This window comes from Yamadazyma tenuis, chromosome 3 (assembly GCF_029203305.1).
Source record: "Yamadazyma tenuis chromosome 3, complete sequence".
NCBI lineage: Eukaryota > Fungi > Ascomycota > Pichiomycetes > Serinales > Debaryomycetaceae > Yamadazyma > Yamadazyma tenuis.
The window spans coordinates 775,310-791,484 of NC_089463.1; the positions used below are offsets into that span (position 1 = coordinate 775,310).

The window sequence follows — 16,175 nt, forward strand, 5'->3', positions numbered from 1 at the left end:
TTCAAGAGCGCCAGAAAACCGCGACTCCAGCGTCAGAGGTGTGCGCGGTGTCAAAAGTTCCATCTCACCAAATCAACTCGAGCCCACCCAAACAGCATTATCAATGCTATCAAACAGATACAACTACGTGGCGCCCGCACGGGTTAAAGTTCTCGTGGTGCCCATAAACCACCCGACTCCCGCGGAGTTTGACGGGTTTGTGGCCACTCTACGAGCGGGTTCTGAGATCAGATTGTTAGACATAACCCCAATGTCACAGTTAAAATACTTCAATCCCCAGTCTTTTCCGAGCGGTAAGTTACTCTATGAGATTCTGACGCTGGTTCCGGACAACGAGTCGATTTTTTTACACGATTTCGAGCCGTCCCGCAAAACATTTATTGTCCTTGGTGTTGGAAAGTACTCACCAGATGTTGATACCGACGGTGAGAAGTTCAATAGTCAATTAAAAAAGCTTTACCCAAGCACAATTGTCCAGAATACCATCATGTTCGACACCCCTGATGATATCATCAAAGTCCTCAATCCTTCCAACAACCATTCAATGAAATCGTGCTTTTATTTCAACAGCACTAAACAGAACTTGACCCTCATGGAAACCATTATGTGTGAAGTGTCGAGAAACTTCTTATTCCATTTGGACGAGTATGCGACTTCTTACCAGAATATAACTCTTCGGTCTCCGGTGTCAATTACCAACAGTCAGTTGTTGGCCAAAACCATCAACAAGGCACAAAAACGCCTATCATCAGGTGGTACAGGGTCGTTAAAGGTGTCCTTCAATAACAATGGTACCGTCACAGGGCAAATGGACGCGAAAAACAAGACCCAGGTCCGTAACAATGGACGTCAATCTAAGCTTATGGCCTCGTTCTATCTTTTGGCTGGAAAATACGTGGATGCTTTAAATAACTTCACTGATGCGTTATTGTACTTGAGAAAGTCAGATGATTCGGTGTGGCTAGCAAGTGCTTTGGAAGGAGTTGGCGTGGTGATAATCTTGTTGAACCACATAAGCGTACCTTACCAGTTACCAAATGCTGTACTCGCAACGGTGCTACTGTTGTCAAAAGGTAAAATAAGAGATATGAGCATAGACAATGTAGCCAGAAGAGTATCAAATGATTCTTTGTCGAGGGTACCAAGCAACAGCAACAGTCCAAACGGCCATGCTATAACGTCTCCCCGTACATCTACAGGCAGTCTTTCCTCGAGTCCAATAGGCGCAGGTCCCGATTTGGGCTTAGTGGCCGTACCCGAGTTGATCAAGCGAATCACCATAAAAGTTGATTCTTTTTTCCAGAACAGTACAGACGACTTTGAAAACACTGTACCCGATATTGTATATATCGAGTCATTGTTGAGACAGATCAATTTCATGGTGGCAGTGTTCAACAGAGGTATCGATGTGAACCACGAATTCTATACGGGACTTGTGAACGGTACTATTAAACCCAATGGCCATCGCACAAACCCTTGGTTTACAGCAGCAGATATTTTGCACGAAGTGGATAAGATATTCTCTCTCCAATTAGTTGATTTGAACTTGGTTGATCAGTGCAGAATTTACTGTTCGATTGCATCCACCTACAACGAACTTGGAATGTACAGAAAGAAAGCTTTTATGTTAAGAACGCTTTTAGTGGGTCTCTTACCTAGCATCCAGTCAAACATACCAGAAATCACGTATTCACGAAATTCAAATGCCAATAACTCAGAAATCACTGAACTGGCTCCCGGTAACGGTGCAACAGGCTCAGAACAGGTGAAAGAAATTATTGAACTCTTATTCTTTGATTATGGAATAGACTTGAATGACCAAGAGCTGAAGACTAACTCAGGCCTGCAATGGAGGTCCATTCAACTCCAATTGCTAAAGATCGCTATCCACATATTCGAAAGCTTGGGTGATCATCGTTACTTGGTTAAATTATACAACTTGGCTTTGACCAAGTATCTTCATTGTCTTCCTCCGGATGACCAATTGAGATTGAAACAGAAGTTGGAAGACTTAAAAGTTTCAAATCCCGACTTACCACTTCCCTACTGGGATCCGTTCCTTGTTAGGTCGGTAAAATTTATACCAAACTCCAATAAAAATGAGTTGGTTCCTTTTCCCAAAGATAGCTTACCAAAATCTTCAGGAAATGAAGATGCCCATGCGCCTTTCATCTTCAATCCTTTTGAAAAGAGTACTGCACAGACATTTAGTAATGAGAAACTTTTAATTAAGGATGAACTATACCAACTAAAGGTGACACTTCAAAACCCTTTTAGTTTCGAGTTAGAGGTTAGTGATATTCTGGTATCAAGTGCGGATGATTTCCCTCTTGAGACTGTACGAATGGCACTTGGACCAGCCAATGAGGGACTCTTCAATGGTAGACCCAAACTCAATGGGCTAAACTCTCCAGTTCCTTCAAGGCTGCTTACTCAAAGTAAGTTTTCCGTGAACAATCCCAAATCAAGAAATGAAAAGGCACTTGCTGATTCTAAAAGTGCTTCCGCTCCGGGATTGAACACTTTTGATACAAATGGGACCACCAGTTACAATAGTACCACTTCTCATGTGGTTTCATTAATTGTCCCTGCAAATTCGTTTGAAGTCTTTACATTTCCTTTCAAAGCGTTGAAGTCAGGAGAGGTATGTTTGGATGGTCTTCATATATCCATAGGCAAATGTGATTCCCTGAAGTTTTACATTGTCAAGGATGTAAAATATGACATCAGTAATAAAATCAAGCCAATTAAAGACAAGAAGCCAAAAGATTCTGAGGATTCTTCAAGTCTGAAAGCCACCAGTGAACAAATAACTAGGTCTGTACTAAACTTGAACGTCATTGAACCTCAACCAACTTTATCACTAGTGGATCTTCTGGTTACTAACGGATGGCTAATGTTACTTGAAGGAGAGAAGTACAAGTTTCTGATTAGACTTGAGAATCTGTCTAAGGAGATAATCAACTATTTGTCATTTTCCTTTTGGGATTCAACCATCCAGATGTGGACTTCAAGGCTAAGTAATAGTGTGGTCGGCAATCAGCTTTCAGCACTTGAGATATATGAACTTGAATGGCTTTTGATCAAACTCAAGTCTTTTAAAATCTTGAACAAGAGGGAGATCAGTGAGAAATATAATACTATCAAACCCAACCAGGAAATTAGAATCAACTATGAGGTAACTGGTAAAAAGAATATGACTGAACTGAAGATAATCTTGGAATATGCCAATAAAAAGGCCGATAACCCAAAAAATAGCTTTCTCAAGAGCATTGAGGTGCCATTAAATTTAACAGTGATTCCTTCAATTGAATTGATAAATTGTGATATACTTCCACTATTTTCATCCACCTTAAACGGATTCAAAAGCTCATCTGCAAATGAAAAGGAAGCCTTGAAGAACCTCGGTGATCTCAAACTCTTCATGAAGAACATCGATGGAAATAAAGACATTTCGGATTATTGTTTGATTATCTTAGACTTGAGAAACTCCTGGTCAGAGGAGTTGAGTATTTCTATCAACTTTATGTCAGGAGCTGACCAAGTGTTCAAGATCAATGATACATTAAGACCAAGAAAGGCCGCAAGATATTTGATACCGACAAGGAGAGTTGGATTCAAGGATTTGGATTTCAATAAGAGAATTCCTTCATTGAGAAACAAGCAGTATGTTAAAGACTACCTGATTTCTGAAGCTGAAGATCTTGAAATGAGACAATCTTTTTGGCTTCGGGAGAATTTCTTAAGTAGAATCAGTGGTAAGTGGTCCAATTCAGTAAGGCACGGAACCATCAGCTTCAGAAGTATAAGGCTCACTAATAAGATGGTCAACTCATTAATGTACTCGAGAATCAAGATCACCCACCACATTTTGAACGAGGAAGACCTCTCTTGCGTTGCCCGTTCTGGGGTTCACTTAGCGTTACAAACTGAACAGTTCTACATCATGAGGACCGTTATTACTAATTATTCCGACCAACCAATCTCAGGTATCCTAAGACATTTGCCATATCCGTTGATTAACAGCAGCCAAAATTATTCCCAGATACCCCACAAAGATCAACTAAATATCGACAAGAAGATTCTATTCAACGGACTATTACAATTAAAGTTACCAGAAGTCGTCGAGCCAAATCAGTCTTTGACAGTGGATTTGAGTTTTACTATCCTCGAGCGAGGAGAATACGAGTGGGGATCATTATTAGATGCTGTCAGTGACTCCATCGAAGCATTCAAGGTGACCAGCAGAGAACTGGTATACGTAGTAGCATCGTAGCATAACATTAGTAATTGCATAGCATTAATAGATAAATTTATTGTAATTATGTACAAGGGTTGATAGTGTTTGCTTTACTTTTTTCCTGGAGCCAACTTGAAAGGTAATTCTTGTGCTCCCTCGGCCTCAAGTTTTTTGATGTATCTTTCTCTAGTGATATCGTTATACCTTTTCTCCTGGAAGTACTTGAACCAACTAGCCACACAGTTGTTCTGAAACTCGGTTCTCAAAGTCCCACAGTTGTTTTCAACTGCATCTTTTTGTTTGGCATCCAACGAGTTGTCGATTCCGTGCGCGGTTAAGCATTCAAAAAACCTGTCACGGCTGTCCCAACATGTTTGTCTTTTGTTTTTATCTGGAGGGGCTTGTACCTCACTGCTAAACCAACCCATAATAAAGAAGGTATTGACTAGTGAAAAATCGAAATCGCGAACTCGATCAAGGATGAGGTTCCTGTGGAGCAGAGTAAACCGTTGTTTTAGCTGATGTTAGGCTTGAAGGATCCTGATGATGATTCGATCATTAATCTGAACAAGTACAACCTGTTTGTCTAAGAATGAAGCTTGAAGCGATATTTTCTGCAGAATCAGTAACAGGTTTCAAAGTCACTCATCGTGATTGCGGCCCATTTTTGTGAGATGAGCATTCAACTTTAACTGTGGAAAATCCCCAAAACCACACACCATGTCAGACATTGAAGTAGACTTTCACCACGATCCCAATGATATAGAACACATGCAGTTTGACATCAGGTACCGTTCTAGTTCAATCAACTCGTCAAGTGGACAGACACTCCCCAAAATTAAGATTCTTGGAACTGGAGGTACCATTGCATCCAAAGGAACTTCAGCGCATCAAACAGCCGGTTACAAGGTTGATTTGACAATAGAGGAGATGGTTCAGTCTATTCCTGACTTGGGTAGTACCTGCGAGTTGTCGTACGAGCAGATTTTGAATGTGGATTCCAAGGAAATAGGTGCAAAAGAGTTGCAAGTTATCTACAACGCAGTAGTTGATAATATTGAGGAGTATGATGGGTTGGTGATCACACACGGAACAGATACAATGGAAGAAACTGCTTTTTTCTTACAGTTCACCATCAAAACATCCAAGCCAGTTGTTATGTGTGGTTCAATGAGACCTTCAACTGCGATTTCATCAGATGGTCCCATGAACTTATACCAAGCAGTGGTGATTGCCTCCCACCCTGAGTCCAGAGACCGGGGGATTTTAGTGGCATTCAACGACAGAGTGATTTCAGGCTATTTCTTGAAGAAAAGTAATGCTAACTCTCTTGATACATTCAATGCCATAGGCCAAGGGTATTTGGGGAACTTTGTCAATAACCAGATTTACTACTATTTTCCACCTTCAAAGCCTATGGGAGTGTCATACTTGCCGATTCCACCAGGATTCGACTTTCAGTTCCCAGAAGTCACGGTTTTATTCGGACACCAGGGATTTAATGATGATTTGTTGCCTTTACTCTTTGACAGTATCAAAATCAAAGGGTTGGTATTGGCAACAATGGGGGCCGGTTCCATGAAGGACACCACCAATAAAGTTGTGTTTGAGCTCAGTAACAAGTTCAAGGTACCTGTCATTTATTCCAAGAGATCTATGGATGGGATGGTTACTGTTGGCTCATTACCTAAGTTTGAAGGGTCACCCTGTAATAATCTTATTGCTAGTGGATCATTAAGTCCGCAGAAATCCCGGATTCTCCTTCAATTGTGTTTAATCAACAACTTCAGCGTGGATACCATCAAGTCGTACTTCAAGAAAGTATACGGAGGTTCATAATATATTTATATTGATATTAATAAACACAGCTAATGCTACACATACGGGACCATAAACACAACCATTTACTTGTAAGCTTCTTCCACTCTGTCCTTACAAGACTCCAAGATCTTTTTTCTTTGTAACTTTTGTGCTGAAGTAACAAAACCGTTTTGTGGAGTCCATTCTTCGTCCAATAACACGATATTTTGCAATAATTCGATACCCCTTAACCCTTGAGACTTACCGGTGGCCAAAAGGGATTTTAAAACTGCCTTCGAAACCTTCTTGTCGTGACACAAGTCAGCCAAAGCCTTTGACTTCAACTCGGAATCAGAGTAGATGTTCGATTCCTTCAAAAAACTTCTCAAATGAGGTTCGTTTGGTAAAATCATAGCCACAGGCTTAACTTTGGTCTGATCAGCATAAACACAAAGGTTCAAGACGTTTGTGTTTGATCTGTAAATAGATTCCAACTTTTCCAAAGCAATATATTCACCATTCAAAGTCTTCACCAAGTTCTTTCTTCTATCAATGACCTTCAAGTTACCGTTGGCAGTCCATTCACAGATATCACCAGTCTTGAACCAGCCATCTGGAGTGAAAGCATCGGCCGTTTCCTTTTCATTCTTATAGTATTCCTTGGTGACAGGTGGACCTTGTAACAATAATTCACCTTGGTTGTTCTTAGCAAAGTAACCAGCTTCTGGAACGTCAATCAACTTGGCGGTGACGGAACCCAAAAGACAACCAGCAATTTCGAAATCAAAGTGATCAGGGTCAACAATAGTGGTATTGGCAACGGTCTCTGTTAAACCGTAACCCATCAACATGGGACAAATCAAGGTACTGATAAACACTTGTGCATCTCTGGAAATTGGAGAACCACCGTTAAGACACAACTTCAAACAACCACCGGTGGCCTGCTTAACCTTTTTGAAAATCACATCGAACAATCCTGAACCAGGCATATTGTAGTCCTTAAATGCCAACTTGGCCTTGAAAGCAGCCCAAAAGATTTTTTGGGTGAGTGGAGGCAATTCCTTAACCTTGGCCAAAATTCCTTTTCTAACCGATTCCCAAACGGCTGCAACCCCAACCATGACAGTCGGTTTGAATTCAATCAAATCAGATTTACAGTTTTTACAGGATGCGTCAGTCAACGTCTTGACGTTGGCATATCCCAAAGTAGCACCCCACCAGAAACAAGTCACTTCAAACGCCAATTCAAAGATGTGAGCCAATGGCAAGAATGCAACCACCCTATCGGTGTTTTGCACCACGTTTCTACCAGCTACGGTGGAAACTCCACCCACACCCGAAACAACATTTTCGTGGGATAACACCACCCCCTTTGGGTCCCCGGTGGAACCAGAGGTGTACATGATACACGTCAAGTCTTCGGGCTTGGCGGTCTTGATGGCATATTTGGGGTCGTTTTCAACTTCTTTACCCAATTTGAGTACATCTTCGTAGCTGATAAAGGTGATATCGGGGTTTATTTCCAAGATCTTCGCCTTGGCCTCGGAGGCAGACTTGTAGAAAAGCCCGCCTTGACGCTTGTCGTTCTCATCAATTGGGTCAAAGTGGATGATATACTTGATGGAGGTGGCTTGCTTGATCGGATTGATCAAGTTGCCCAACAACAAGTTATCGGTGAACACAGCCGAACTGTCAGTTTGCACCAACGAATGGGTCAATCCTTTTTCCCCCAAGGTGTCATAGGCGGTGACAATGGGAATGTTCTGAGAGCTACAAGCCAAATAGGTTTGCATCCATTTGTGGGAGGTGGACGCAAAAATGTGCAACTTGTTGGCCTGTTCAGGCTCAATTCCCAACTTGACCAACCCCTTTCCGTAGGTGGTGACCAAGTCCAATAAGTCGGGAAATGTGATGAATTGATAAGGAGAGTTTTCATAAAAGAGCCATTCCTTCTCCACCGTCTGCTCTTGTCCATCAATGATTTTCTTGACGCTCTTGATTTCCGAGTGCACCTCCTTCAAGTCTCTCCAGCCCATGGCATTTCGGGAGCCATTTCTCTTGACACATTCCTGGAAGAATTCAAATACAGTGCTGGCCTTGGAGTCAACAGGTCTCAAAACACATCCATCTTTCTGGGTGACCTTTCTTCTGGGAGCTGTTTCACCCGGCTGGGCAGGTCCTACAGCGGTGGTTAATTGATAGACCATTGTAATTTAATAAAAACCAATAGTTTTGGGGGCGAGAAATCCGAGAGGGGGATGCAGATGTATATATAATGGAGAAAAAATCCCGTTTGGCCTATGCCAGAAAAATTGTCCGCAGACCTAACCGAAAACAGAAACTTGAGTGTGAATTTTAGTCATCACCCAGGGGAAATGTTGGGGAGCAAGAGCCTAACCAAATTTTGGGTCGGTAGTATGGAGCTATTGATATTATAATTACGAGGGGCTGCGTTATCCTCGGGGGCATAACTTCCAACAAGGTCAGCTGCCATAGCAAAGTTGCGGCGAAACGGCAACCAGCAACGCCGCGACATCCGCGACATATTCTCCGTCTTTGCGGGACATCTGCCCCTGCGAGGGGTGTTTAGGATCGGCTGGTGCTAACTACTAGTTACAGGTAAGGGAAATGTGATGAGAGCTGGCCCTCCGTCGCAGGCATAAGACTGGAAGCCGGAATTGATGCTGAATTTTCAATTGGTGTGGGTGGAAGAATTCCGAGGATGGACTAATAATAGAACCGAGCTTTCCCCAACAGATATGGGATAACAAGTCCCGGGGCACCATTGGATAGATTAATGGGCAAAGATCGGGCACCAGGATCCGGAGCTAGTCACATGACTGCCATCTTGGCAGATTGCGTTTGTGTGGTTGGGGCATTGTAGATCTGCTTGCGAAGGTGCTCGTCTCAGGGTTTTTGTTGGGGAACAAATATGTTCCCCAACAACGACATCGCATTCGTGCTGCAAAATGTCGGGGTGCTGCTGACATAAACCGCGACATTGGCCATGGTCTTCGGTTGTGATGGTGATCAGCTACCATTGGGGTGGGTGATGGGACAGAACTTCCAGATTTGATATTTAGCTCCCCAAACATTTACAATCATAATTCTACCTCATAATTTATTAATATTAATTAGCTCTATAACTCTACTAAAGCAACCGCTCTTCGAATCTCAATTCGTTATTCACGGGCAATCCCACCAATAATCTCAACAAGTTTTCCACTGCCAACCGTTGCTTGTTCAACCCATTAATAGGCTTGAATCCTGGCTTGGACAATGGAGCCTTCAACCAGTAACTCAACAACGTCAACACCGCATAGAAGTTGTCATAGCTGTCGTCGGATGCTCCAACCTTCTTGTAGGTGACTCTCGAAAAGAACTCGGTCATCACCACCAAATCAATGATCAATGGAGTGGCCAACAAAGAGTCTTCACACACATTGTGAATAGAGATCTTGTTATGTCCACCCAACATCAACTCACTGTAGTACTCATCCATGGCAACCTTAGAATCCTTGACCGCAGGCACGTACTTAATGACGATACAGTGATCGACTTTTCTTCCGGTTTCGTCGTTGTAAAGAATCTCATTACTTTCGATAATATCATCAACCACTGAAGACTTTGAGATCTCCTTTGATCTAAATTGTTTGGGAGCAGACAAATTGTATCCATCGTTGTTACCCAAGTGGTTATAAGAGGCAATGGAAACTGGACGAATACCGGCATCCACCAAGAATTGTGCCAACACAGACTTGACCTTGGTTTGTCCACTCTTGAAGTCATCTCCACCAATGAAAGATTTGTATTGTGCAGCCAATTCAATCACACCCGGAACAAAAGTATTTTGAGGAGATCCATTGATGTATGGAACACCTTCCAAAATACTGGCAACAGCGAAAACAGAAGATGGAGATACTTCTTCGTGGTTTTCCTTGATAGCCTTGATAAAATTTTCGGCAGTATCGTTGACTCCTTCAATAATTTCAGAGTATCTTTCAGTGTTAGCAGTCCACAAAACGATCACCTTATCCAACTTGTTCTTTGCCTTGAAATCATTAATATCCTTTCTGATTTTTTCAACATCCTTCCATTTGTTCTTCAAGTCAACTTCTCCCTTGGCATCGATATTGGAGACGTTATCGGCTCTTTCCTTTTGATTCAAAGCAATGAAATCAGGATAGTATACAGATGGTAAAGGTTCGATGTCATCAATGTATGAGTACAATTGTTTCTGCAAATCGATGTCCAACACTTGGGCTCTCTTCATGGCCTTGTCCAATTTCAACTTGGAGATATCCCATCCACCAACAACAAAGTCATTGGGGTTAACCATTGGTAAGATTGAGTTGAAAGGAGCGTAGATATCGTTACCTTCAGCATCAACTCCCAACTTCACGGTGGAAGATTGGGTAACCGAACCGTAGTAGTTAGGCTTGACGACCCTTTCTTTGGTTTCAAAGGAAATGTTGTGTTTATTGGCTAATACAGCACCCACCAACGTGGTACCATTGTTACCACCTAAACCAACCAACATCAACCCCAACTTAGGGACTTTCAACTCGGTCTTGAATTCGTAGTCGGTCTTAGTAGGAGTGACGTTCAATGCTCCAGCTTCACCCTTTTCGACAATAGCATTTTCGTAAGTGAAGGTAGTCTTTAACACGTCCTCGGACTTGGTAGCTTTAGCGGAATTGAAAGTAACTTGGACCATAGTGTGAACCAATAAATAATCTGTGTAAGATGAGTATGAATAAACAGAATCTTTTGGCCAACTTGGGGGGATTTATCCCCTATTTATAGTGGGTATTTGTGGCAACACGATTCCTCCAACCCCACCGCAAGTTACACAAAATCACCGCACCCGCCGAACGTTCGGCGAAAATAGCGCGTGCCACGCCCCCGTACATAATAAACAATTGTACTAGCAACTTGATTGGTCGGCACGGGATATTTTCACAGGAATGACACTAATCGGGAAGGTGTTTATGGAAGTAGAGACAGAAACGGTGAAAAGGAGGCGTATTGTTGTACAGAGACAATATTAAATAGGGGAAACGAGCATTTGTCCAGTCAACCGGAGTAGACCCGGCGGTGGTAGTTGTACAGCTGTCCAAGTACTTGGAACTTACAAGACCGAGGAATTTTGGCAATTGAGAAGAGAAGAGAGTTTCAACATTCCTGGAACTGCCATTAAAAATGATCTGAATTCCACATCGAACTCTGACCCATACACCCATCGAAGTTCCGATATCTTCCCAATAGTTGCTGGTGCCTGACTCGGTAGACCAGTGTGGCCAATGTAACCTTATTCTTCACATTGATTCAAATGATTTGTTTTTAATGATGATTATTCCTTTGGTCAGATCCAATTGCATACTCATAGTAAAACTAGTGAAACAACTTGGTAGCCTATCCCAAAACCTGTCCATTCACTATCTTAATTATTGGTGTGTTTCACAAGCTTGTGCAATTGAGCTGCGCACGCGACATCAAAACTTGTCTCACATGCTTGGGCAAGTAAGCTGCGCACGCAGAATCCAAACTTGTCTCACAAGCTTGGCCAATTGAGCTGCGCACGCAGAATCCAACAGTCTCACGTGTCAGTCTCCTCGTACTCAAAAACGTGCCCGAGAAGCTGGAGGGACATGGCCAGGCCAAGAGATGATCGGTGTGTACCAACCACCAACTACCCGATATGCGCACAAAAAATTGCCCTTATAATGCATGCCCAAACCACAAACTAACCAATAGAACCTCCACATGGTGTTTAGGTCAGGCGAGTCTGAAGTCACGCCGTGGAAGGCGATACCAAATGCCTCATAAACCATTAAACCTCTGTCTTAGTGGGAATTCCAGTTGCGGAATAATAATCTTTAAAAGCGTTTTAGATAAAATAGTAGCTCTTTAGCCGAAATTCGCTTTGAATAGCCATAAAAAGCCTTTGAAAGGCTAATATCTGCAGATACAATTGACCAAAAATATCCCAACAAATCTCATAATAATTGTACAGTTATGTGATATTTCCCGTGCATTGACTGGTGCTGGTGAGCAATCAGTTTGCAACCAGCGTCTATTACAAGGGAACATGTTACCCCACAATTTGCTATTGTCGGTTTCAGACCAAATACTACCATCAGAACATTCGCAAGTCCTCTAATACAATAGGGTTTTGTCCCAACAATTGTTTTCTCTTATTCTAACGATGTACTAGCCTAATTGTAATGGCGCGGAGATGCAGGAATGGATGCAAAAATATTTGCGAAAGTGCTGGATGCGAATACCGATTAGGATAAGATGGAGCATCTTTAGGACGTAGAGCCAGCACCCACTAAGAAATAATGCCATCGTAGGGAAGTTTAGACCTTCTAATGACGCAAGGCCAAGGTTCCTATTCGGGCTCGAAATGATTGGGGTTATGCTTTGGAAATTTGGCAACTGACCAATTCCATATTTAAGAAGCCTTTTCCAGCTTACATTCTTATCTCTACACAAATTTGATACCCCCTCGTCGTTCCTTTTCTTCTCATTATGATATCAGTGTTGCTTGCTTTGGCTTTGACAGCCAATGTGTGGGGATTTGATATTTCGTCTCAGTCGAATGTGGCAGTTTATTGGGGCCAAAATTCCTATGGTCTGCAAACCAGATTGAAAGACTACTGTGTTGACGAAGTTGACATTGTTCTTTTGTCTTTCTTATACTCATTCCCAGATGACCTTCAACTTAACTTTGCCAATCAGTGCTCTGGTACCTTCTCCGATGGTTTGGCAGACTGTGAGACTATTGGTGAGGATATCGCCTACTGTCAGGAGCAGGGAAAAATTGTTTTATTATCTATGGGAGGTGCTACTGGGAGCTATGGATTTACTGATGACGACGAAGCAACCGACTTTGCATCCACCTTATGGAACAAGTTTGGAGGTGGTTCTGACGATGAAAGACCTTTTGGAGATGCTATAGTTGACGGGTTCGACTTTGATATTGAACTGAATGTACAAACTGGGATGGCTGCTTTAGGTAAAGGTTTATTGACCCAGTTTGAAAAAGATTCTTCAAGAAAGTTTTACTTGTCTGCTGCTCCCCAATGTCCTTACCCTGACGCGTCTGTTGGTGATTTAATGGAAGATGTGTCTTTGGATTTCGCCTTCATTCAGTTCTATAATAACTACTGTCTGTTGGGAACCAACTTTAACTGGGACACCTGGCAAGATTATGCTACCAACACGTCTCCGAACAAAGACATCAAGTTGTTCTTAGGTCAACCTGGTGGAACAACTGGGGCTGGTTCTGGTTATAATGATGCAAGTGTTGTTGCTGAGTATGTTAGTCAAATTTTCAACTCGGGTAATTTTGGGGGGATCTCATTGTGGGATGCTTCACAAGCATTTTCCAATACTGATGGAAGTGAGAACTATGCACAGCAAATGAAGGCTCTTTTGGAAGGCAATGTTGGTACCAGCAAAGCTACTCTGACCAGCAAAGATACTCTGACCAGCAAAGATACTCTGACCAGCAAAGATACTCTGACCAGCAAAGATACTCTGACCAGCAAAGATACTCTGACCAGCAAAGCTACACTGACCACCAATGTGAATGTGGCTATCCCTAGTACCAAGGCTAGCACCAGTACCGAGGCTAGCACCAGTACCAAGGCTAGCACCAGTACCAAGGCTAGCACCAGTACCAAGGCTAGCACCAGTACCAAGGCTAGCACCAGTATCAAGGCTAGCACCAGTATCGAGGCTAGCACCAGTACGGAGGCTAGCACTAGTACGGAGGCTACCACTAGTACGGAGGCTACCACTAGTACGGAGGCTACCACTAGTACGGAGGCTACCACTAGTACCACTACTGAAGCAGCTACTGCTGTAACCATTCCTGAAATCACCTCTAAAACCAAAATCACGAGCACAACAGCTACCACCGCTTCTACCAAGCCAACTGTAGTTGCTGATGTATCTACCTTGACAGCTTCAACTTCTCATGCGATAGTAACAACTGTCAAACCTGAAGTAGTCACCAAAACCACCACTTCAACTAGCAATGGCCAAGCCGTTACCCAAGTTTATACCTCCACAAAAACCAATACTCACGTTGTGACCAGAACCACCACAGTTCCTCCTCACATCGTCACTATTACAAACTATTATACCCCTTCCACCTTGACCACCGTCAGAATCGTTGGCACCACCACCGTGGTTGCCACCAAGTACATGACCCCACCAGGAATGTAAAACTAATACCATAGACTCTCTGGTTTAGCTAAGATAACATAATATACAGCTTTAATTTTTGAAATTCGAGCTCAATGTTCAAGTACTTGAGAAGGATCTTGGAATAGCTATTGAGGTAAATCGACTGGACCACTCCACCATCCCAGCTGTCTATAACTGAGTTGTCTATGCTGGTGTCATGACTGCTGAGTTCTAAAGGCAGAAGGATTATATGGATCAAAGGAATACTTGTTTGATCAATTATTGAATGTGCCTGTTTAGATAAAGGAGATGGACTCATCAACACCATGAACGTTGAGTTTTTGTCGTCGTCATTCTTGATATACTGCGAGTATATTCCCACCAACTCTCGGAGGATACTGGCCTTGATTTTAGTTCGGTGGTTCTTACACTGCACTAATATGTTGATATCGTGTTTGATGGAGATGTTCTTTTTGGTCGATTTGGTGTTCTTCAATTCGTGTAATTCTTTGGAGTTGGTGATGATAGGTATCACTTTGGCCCGGCTTCGAAGCACTTTGGCGGCCTTTATATCAGTTTCATTGAGTTTAAAAAAGTGAGACAAGTCCCATTTTCCCACTAGGTCTATACCATTATCAAAGGCACCACCCTTTCTGACAAGGTCGAAGCACTTGAGCTTATCCTCTAGAAAGGCCTTTGAAGCATACTCATATAAAGTTCCTCGAAACACCGTCGACGTAAAGCTGACATTATTGGTATGACAATGCTGGAGATACTGTTCGCAGTTCTTCACCTGAGATAACGAAGATGGCGCCAATGAAGCGTGTTTCTTCCACACAAGCGAAGTTGTTGGATAGTACCATTCTAGGGCTGACGGCATGCGACTTCTGGGGCCACAAACACATTTGTGCATGGAGAAAGGACGTATATACTTTTGTAGGCCAAACATGAGGTTTGATTTGGACTAAATAATTCCACGCGTTTGGGTGTTGCCAGGAATGTTTTTCGTCTCACTTCAAATGCTGCACAGCACACACATGTGGGTTTTGTATGTGGTTTTTGCATGGATCTTGAGCCAAGTGGCGGCCAATTCCGACGAGAACACTATCCGGTTATATGCCAAGCTGCTCACTACGCGAGAGCTGATTGATATCGGGTCCATATCTGTTGATGAGAAATCAAAGGCTCAGTTCATAAGCAGTGAAAAATCTTTTGGCGAGGGGGAATTCTGCGTGGGGACGGCCGATGTGGCACACCACGAGTGCTTCGCAGTCGCCAGTGGCCCATCCATCGCAACCGGGGTATTTGTGGTACAATTGGATCAACTTAAGCACATTGGCAGCATCTCACTCCAAAACGACGCCAGCACCTCGTCCCGCGTGGCGGTGAAGAGCGCCAAAGTGGTGCCAGCCCCCAATCTAAAGCCCAGCACCAAGCCACCGAAACCCCAGCCGGAGATCCGCAGAGTCAAGCAAACTACAACCGATAGCACAGGAGCCACGGTGGAGGTAGAGGTAGAAGTAGAGGAAGAGCCCAAATCATGGATCCAGAAAAACTGGATGTATGTGGTGCCACCGTTGTTGATTTTGTTTGTGGTGCTAGGTGACGACGACAAGAAATAACTTTGGTATATTGTAATGAATAGTACAACGAAACTGACCGTATAACCCAATGAGCACTGAGGAAAAAAAACCCGTCAGCTGCGCACGACCCGTAGAATTCAGCGAATCAAAAGGCAAACATTTTCTCATTAGTAAAAGAGCACTTGAATAAAATATAGAAACACACAAAAGTTTTCCTTCTGTTTAAGAGACTTAAACTAGTGAATAGTATTTTAAATCTGTTTTCGACCCATCGTCATCCACATATTATTCCCGTTGTGTTGAAGGTGTAACGTAGAAAACAACAGCTCCGTCCACAAATTCAAAATACTTAT

At 42.8% G+C, this 16,175-nt stretch overlaps 8 protein-coding genes across 8 annotated transcripts; 4 read left to right on the forward strand and 4 right to left on the reverse strand. All coding sequences in view use genetic code 12, as the record gives it.

Annotated features, from left to right (window-relative positions):
• Window positions 1-103: 103 nt before the first annotated feature.
• Window positions 104-4,276, forward strand: PSN45_002754 (uncharacterized protein; the record flags this gene model as incomplete). Its single annotated transcript, XM_066157930.1, has 1 exon — window positions 104-4,276. One exon carries the CDS (start codon window positions 104-106, stop codon window positions 4,274-4,276), a length of 4,173 nt encoding a protein of 1,390 aa, XP_066014027.1.
• Window positions 4,277-4,350: 74 nt separating this feature from the next.
• Window positions 4,351-4,668, reverse strand: PSN45_002755 (uncharacterized protein; the record flags this gene model as incomplete). Its single annotated transcript, XM_006683830.1, has 1 exon — window positions 4,351-4,668. One exon carries the CDS (start codon window positions 4,666-4,668, stop codon window positions 4,351-4,353), a length of 318 nt encoding a protein of 105 aa, XP_006683893.1.
• Window positions 4,669-4,960: 292 nt separating this feature from the next.
• PSN45_002756 (L-asparaginase) lies at window positions 4,961-6,079 on the forward strand (the record flags this gene model as incomplete). Its single annotated transcript, XM_066157931.1, has 1 exon — window positions 4,961-6,079. The coding sequence occupies one exon, from the start codon at window positions 4,961-4,963 to the stop codon at window positions 6,077-6,079; it is 1,119 nt and encodes a 372-aa protein (XP_066014028.1).
• Window positions 6,080-6,144: 65 nt separating this feature from the next.
• On the reverse strand, window positions 6,145-8,247 carry FAA4 (long-chain fatty acid-CoA ligase; the record flags this gene model as incomplete). The annotated part of the gene is made up of 1 exon (XM_006683827.1): window positions 6,145-8,247. The coding sequence occupies one exon, from the start codon at window positions 8,245-8,247 to the stop codon at window positions 6,145-6,147; it is 2,103 nt and encodes a 700-aa protein (XP_006683890.1).
• Window positions 8,248-9,191: 944 nt separating this feature from the next.
• Window positions 9,192-10,757, reverse strand: INO1 (Myo-inositol-1-phosphate synthase; the record flags this gene model as incomplete). Its single annotated transcript, XM_006684042.1, has 1 exon — window positions 9,192-10,757. The coding sequence occupies one exon, from the start codon at window positions 10,755-10,757 to the stop codon at window positions 9,192-9,194; it is 1,566 nt and encodes a 521-aa protein (XP_006684105.1).
• A 1,817-nt stretch (window positions 10,758-12,574) lies between these two features.
• Window positions 12,575-14,278, forward strand: CHT3 (Chitinase 3; the record flags this gene model as incomplete). The annotated part of the gene is made up of 1 exon (XM_066157932.1): window positions 12,575-14,278. The coding sequence occupies one exon, from the start codon at window positions 12,575-12,577 to the stop codon at window positions 14,276-14,278; it is 1,704 nt and encodes a 567-aa protein (XP_066014029.1).
• Window positions 14,279-14,306: 28 nt separating this feature from the next.
• RRG7 (Required for respiratory growth protein 7, mitochondrial) lies at window positions 14,307-15,119 on the reverse strand (the record flags this gene model as incomplete). Its single annotated transcript, XM_006683825.2, has 1 exon — window positions 14,307-15,119. One exon carries the CDS (start codon window positions 15,117-15,119, stop codon window positions 14,307-14,309), a length of 813 nt encoding a protein of 270 aa, XP_006683888.2.
• Window positions 15,120-15,276: 157 nt separating this feature from the next.
• Window positions 15,277-15,861, forward strand: PSN45_002761 (uncharacterized protein; the record flags this gene model as incomplete). The annotated part of the gene is made up of 1 exon (XM_006683824.2): window positions 15,277-15,861. The coding sequence occupies one exon, from the start codon at window positions 15,277-15,279 to the stop codon at window positions 15,859-15,861; it is 585 nt and encodes a 194-aa protein (XP_006683887.1).
• Between the last annotated feature and the right edge of the window lie 314 nt (window positions 15,862-16,175).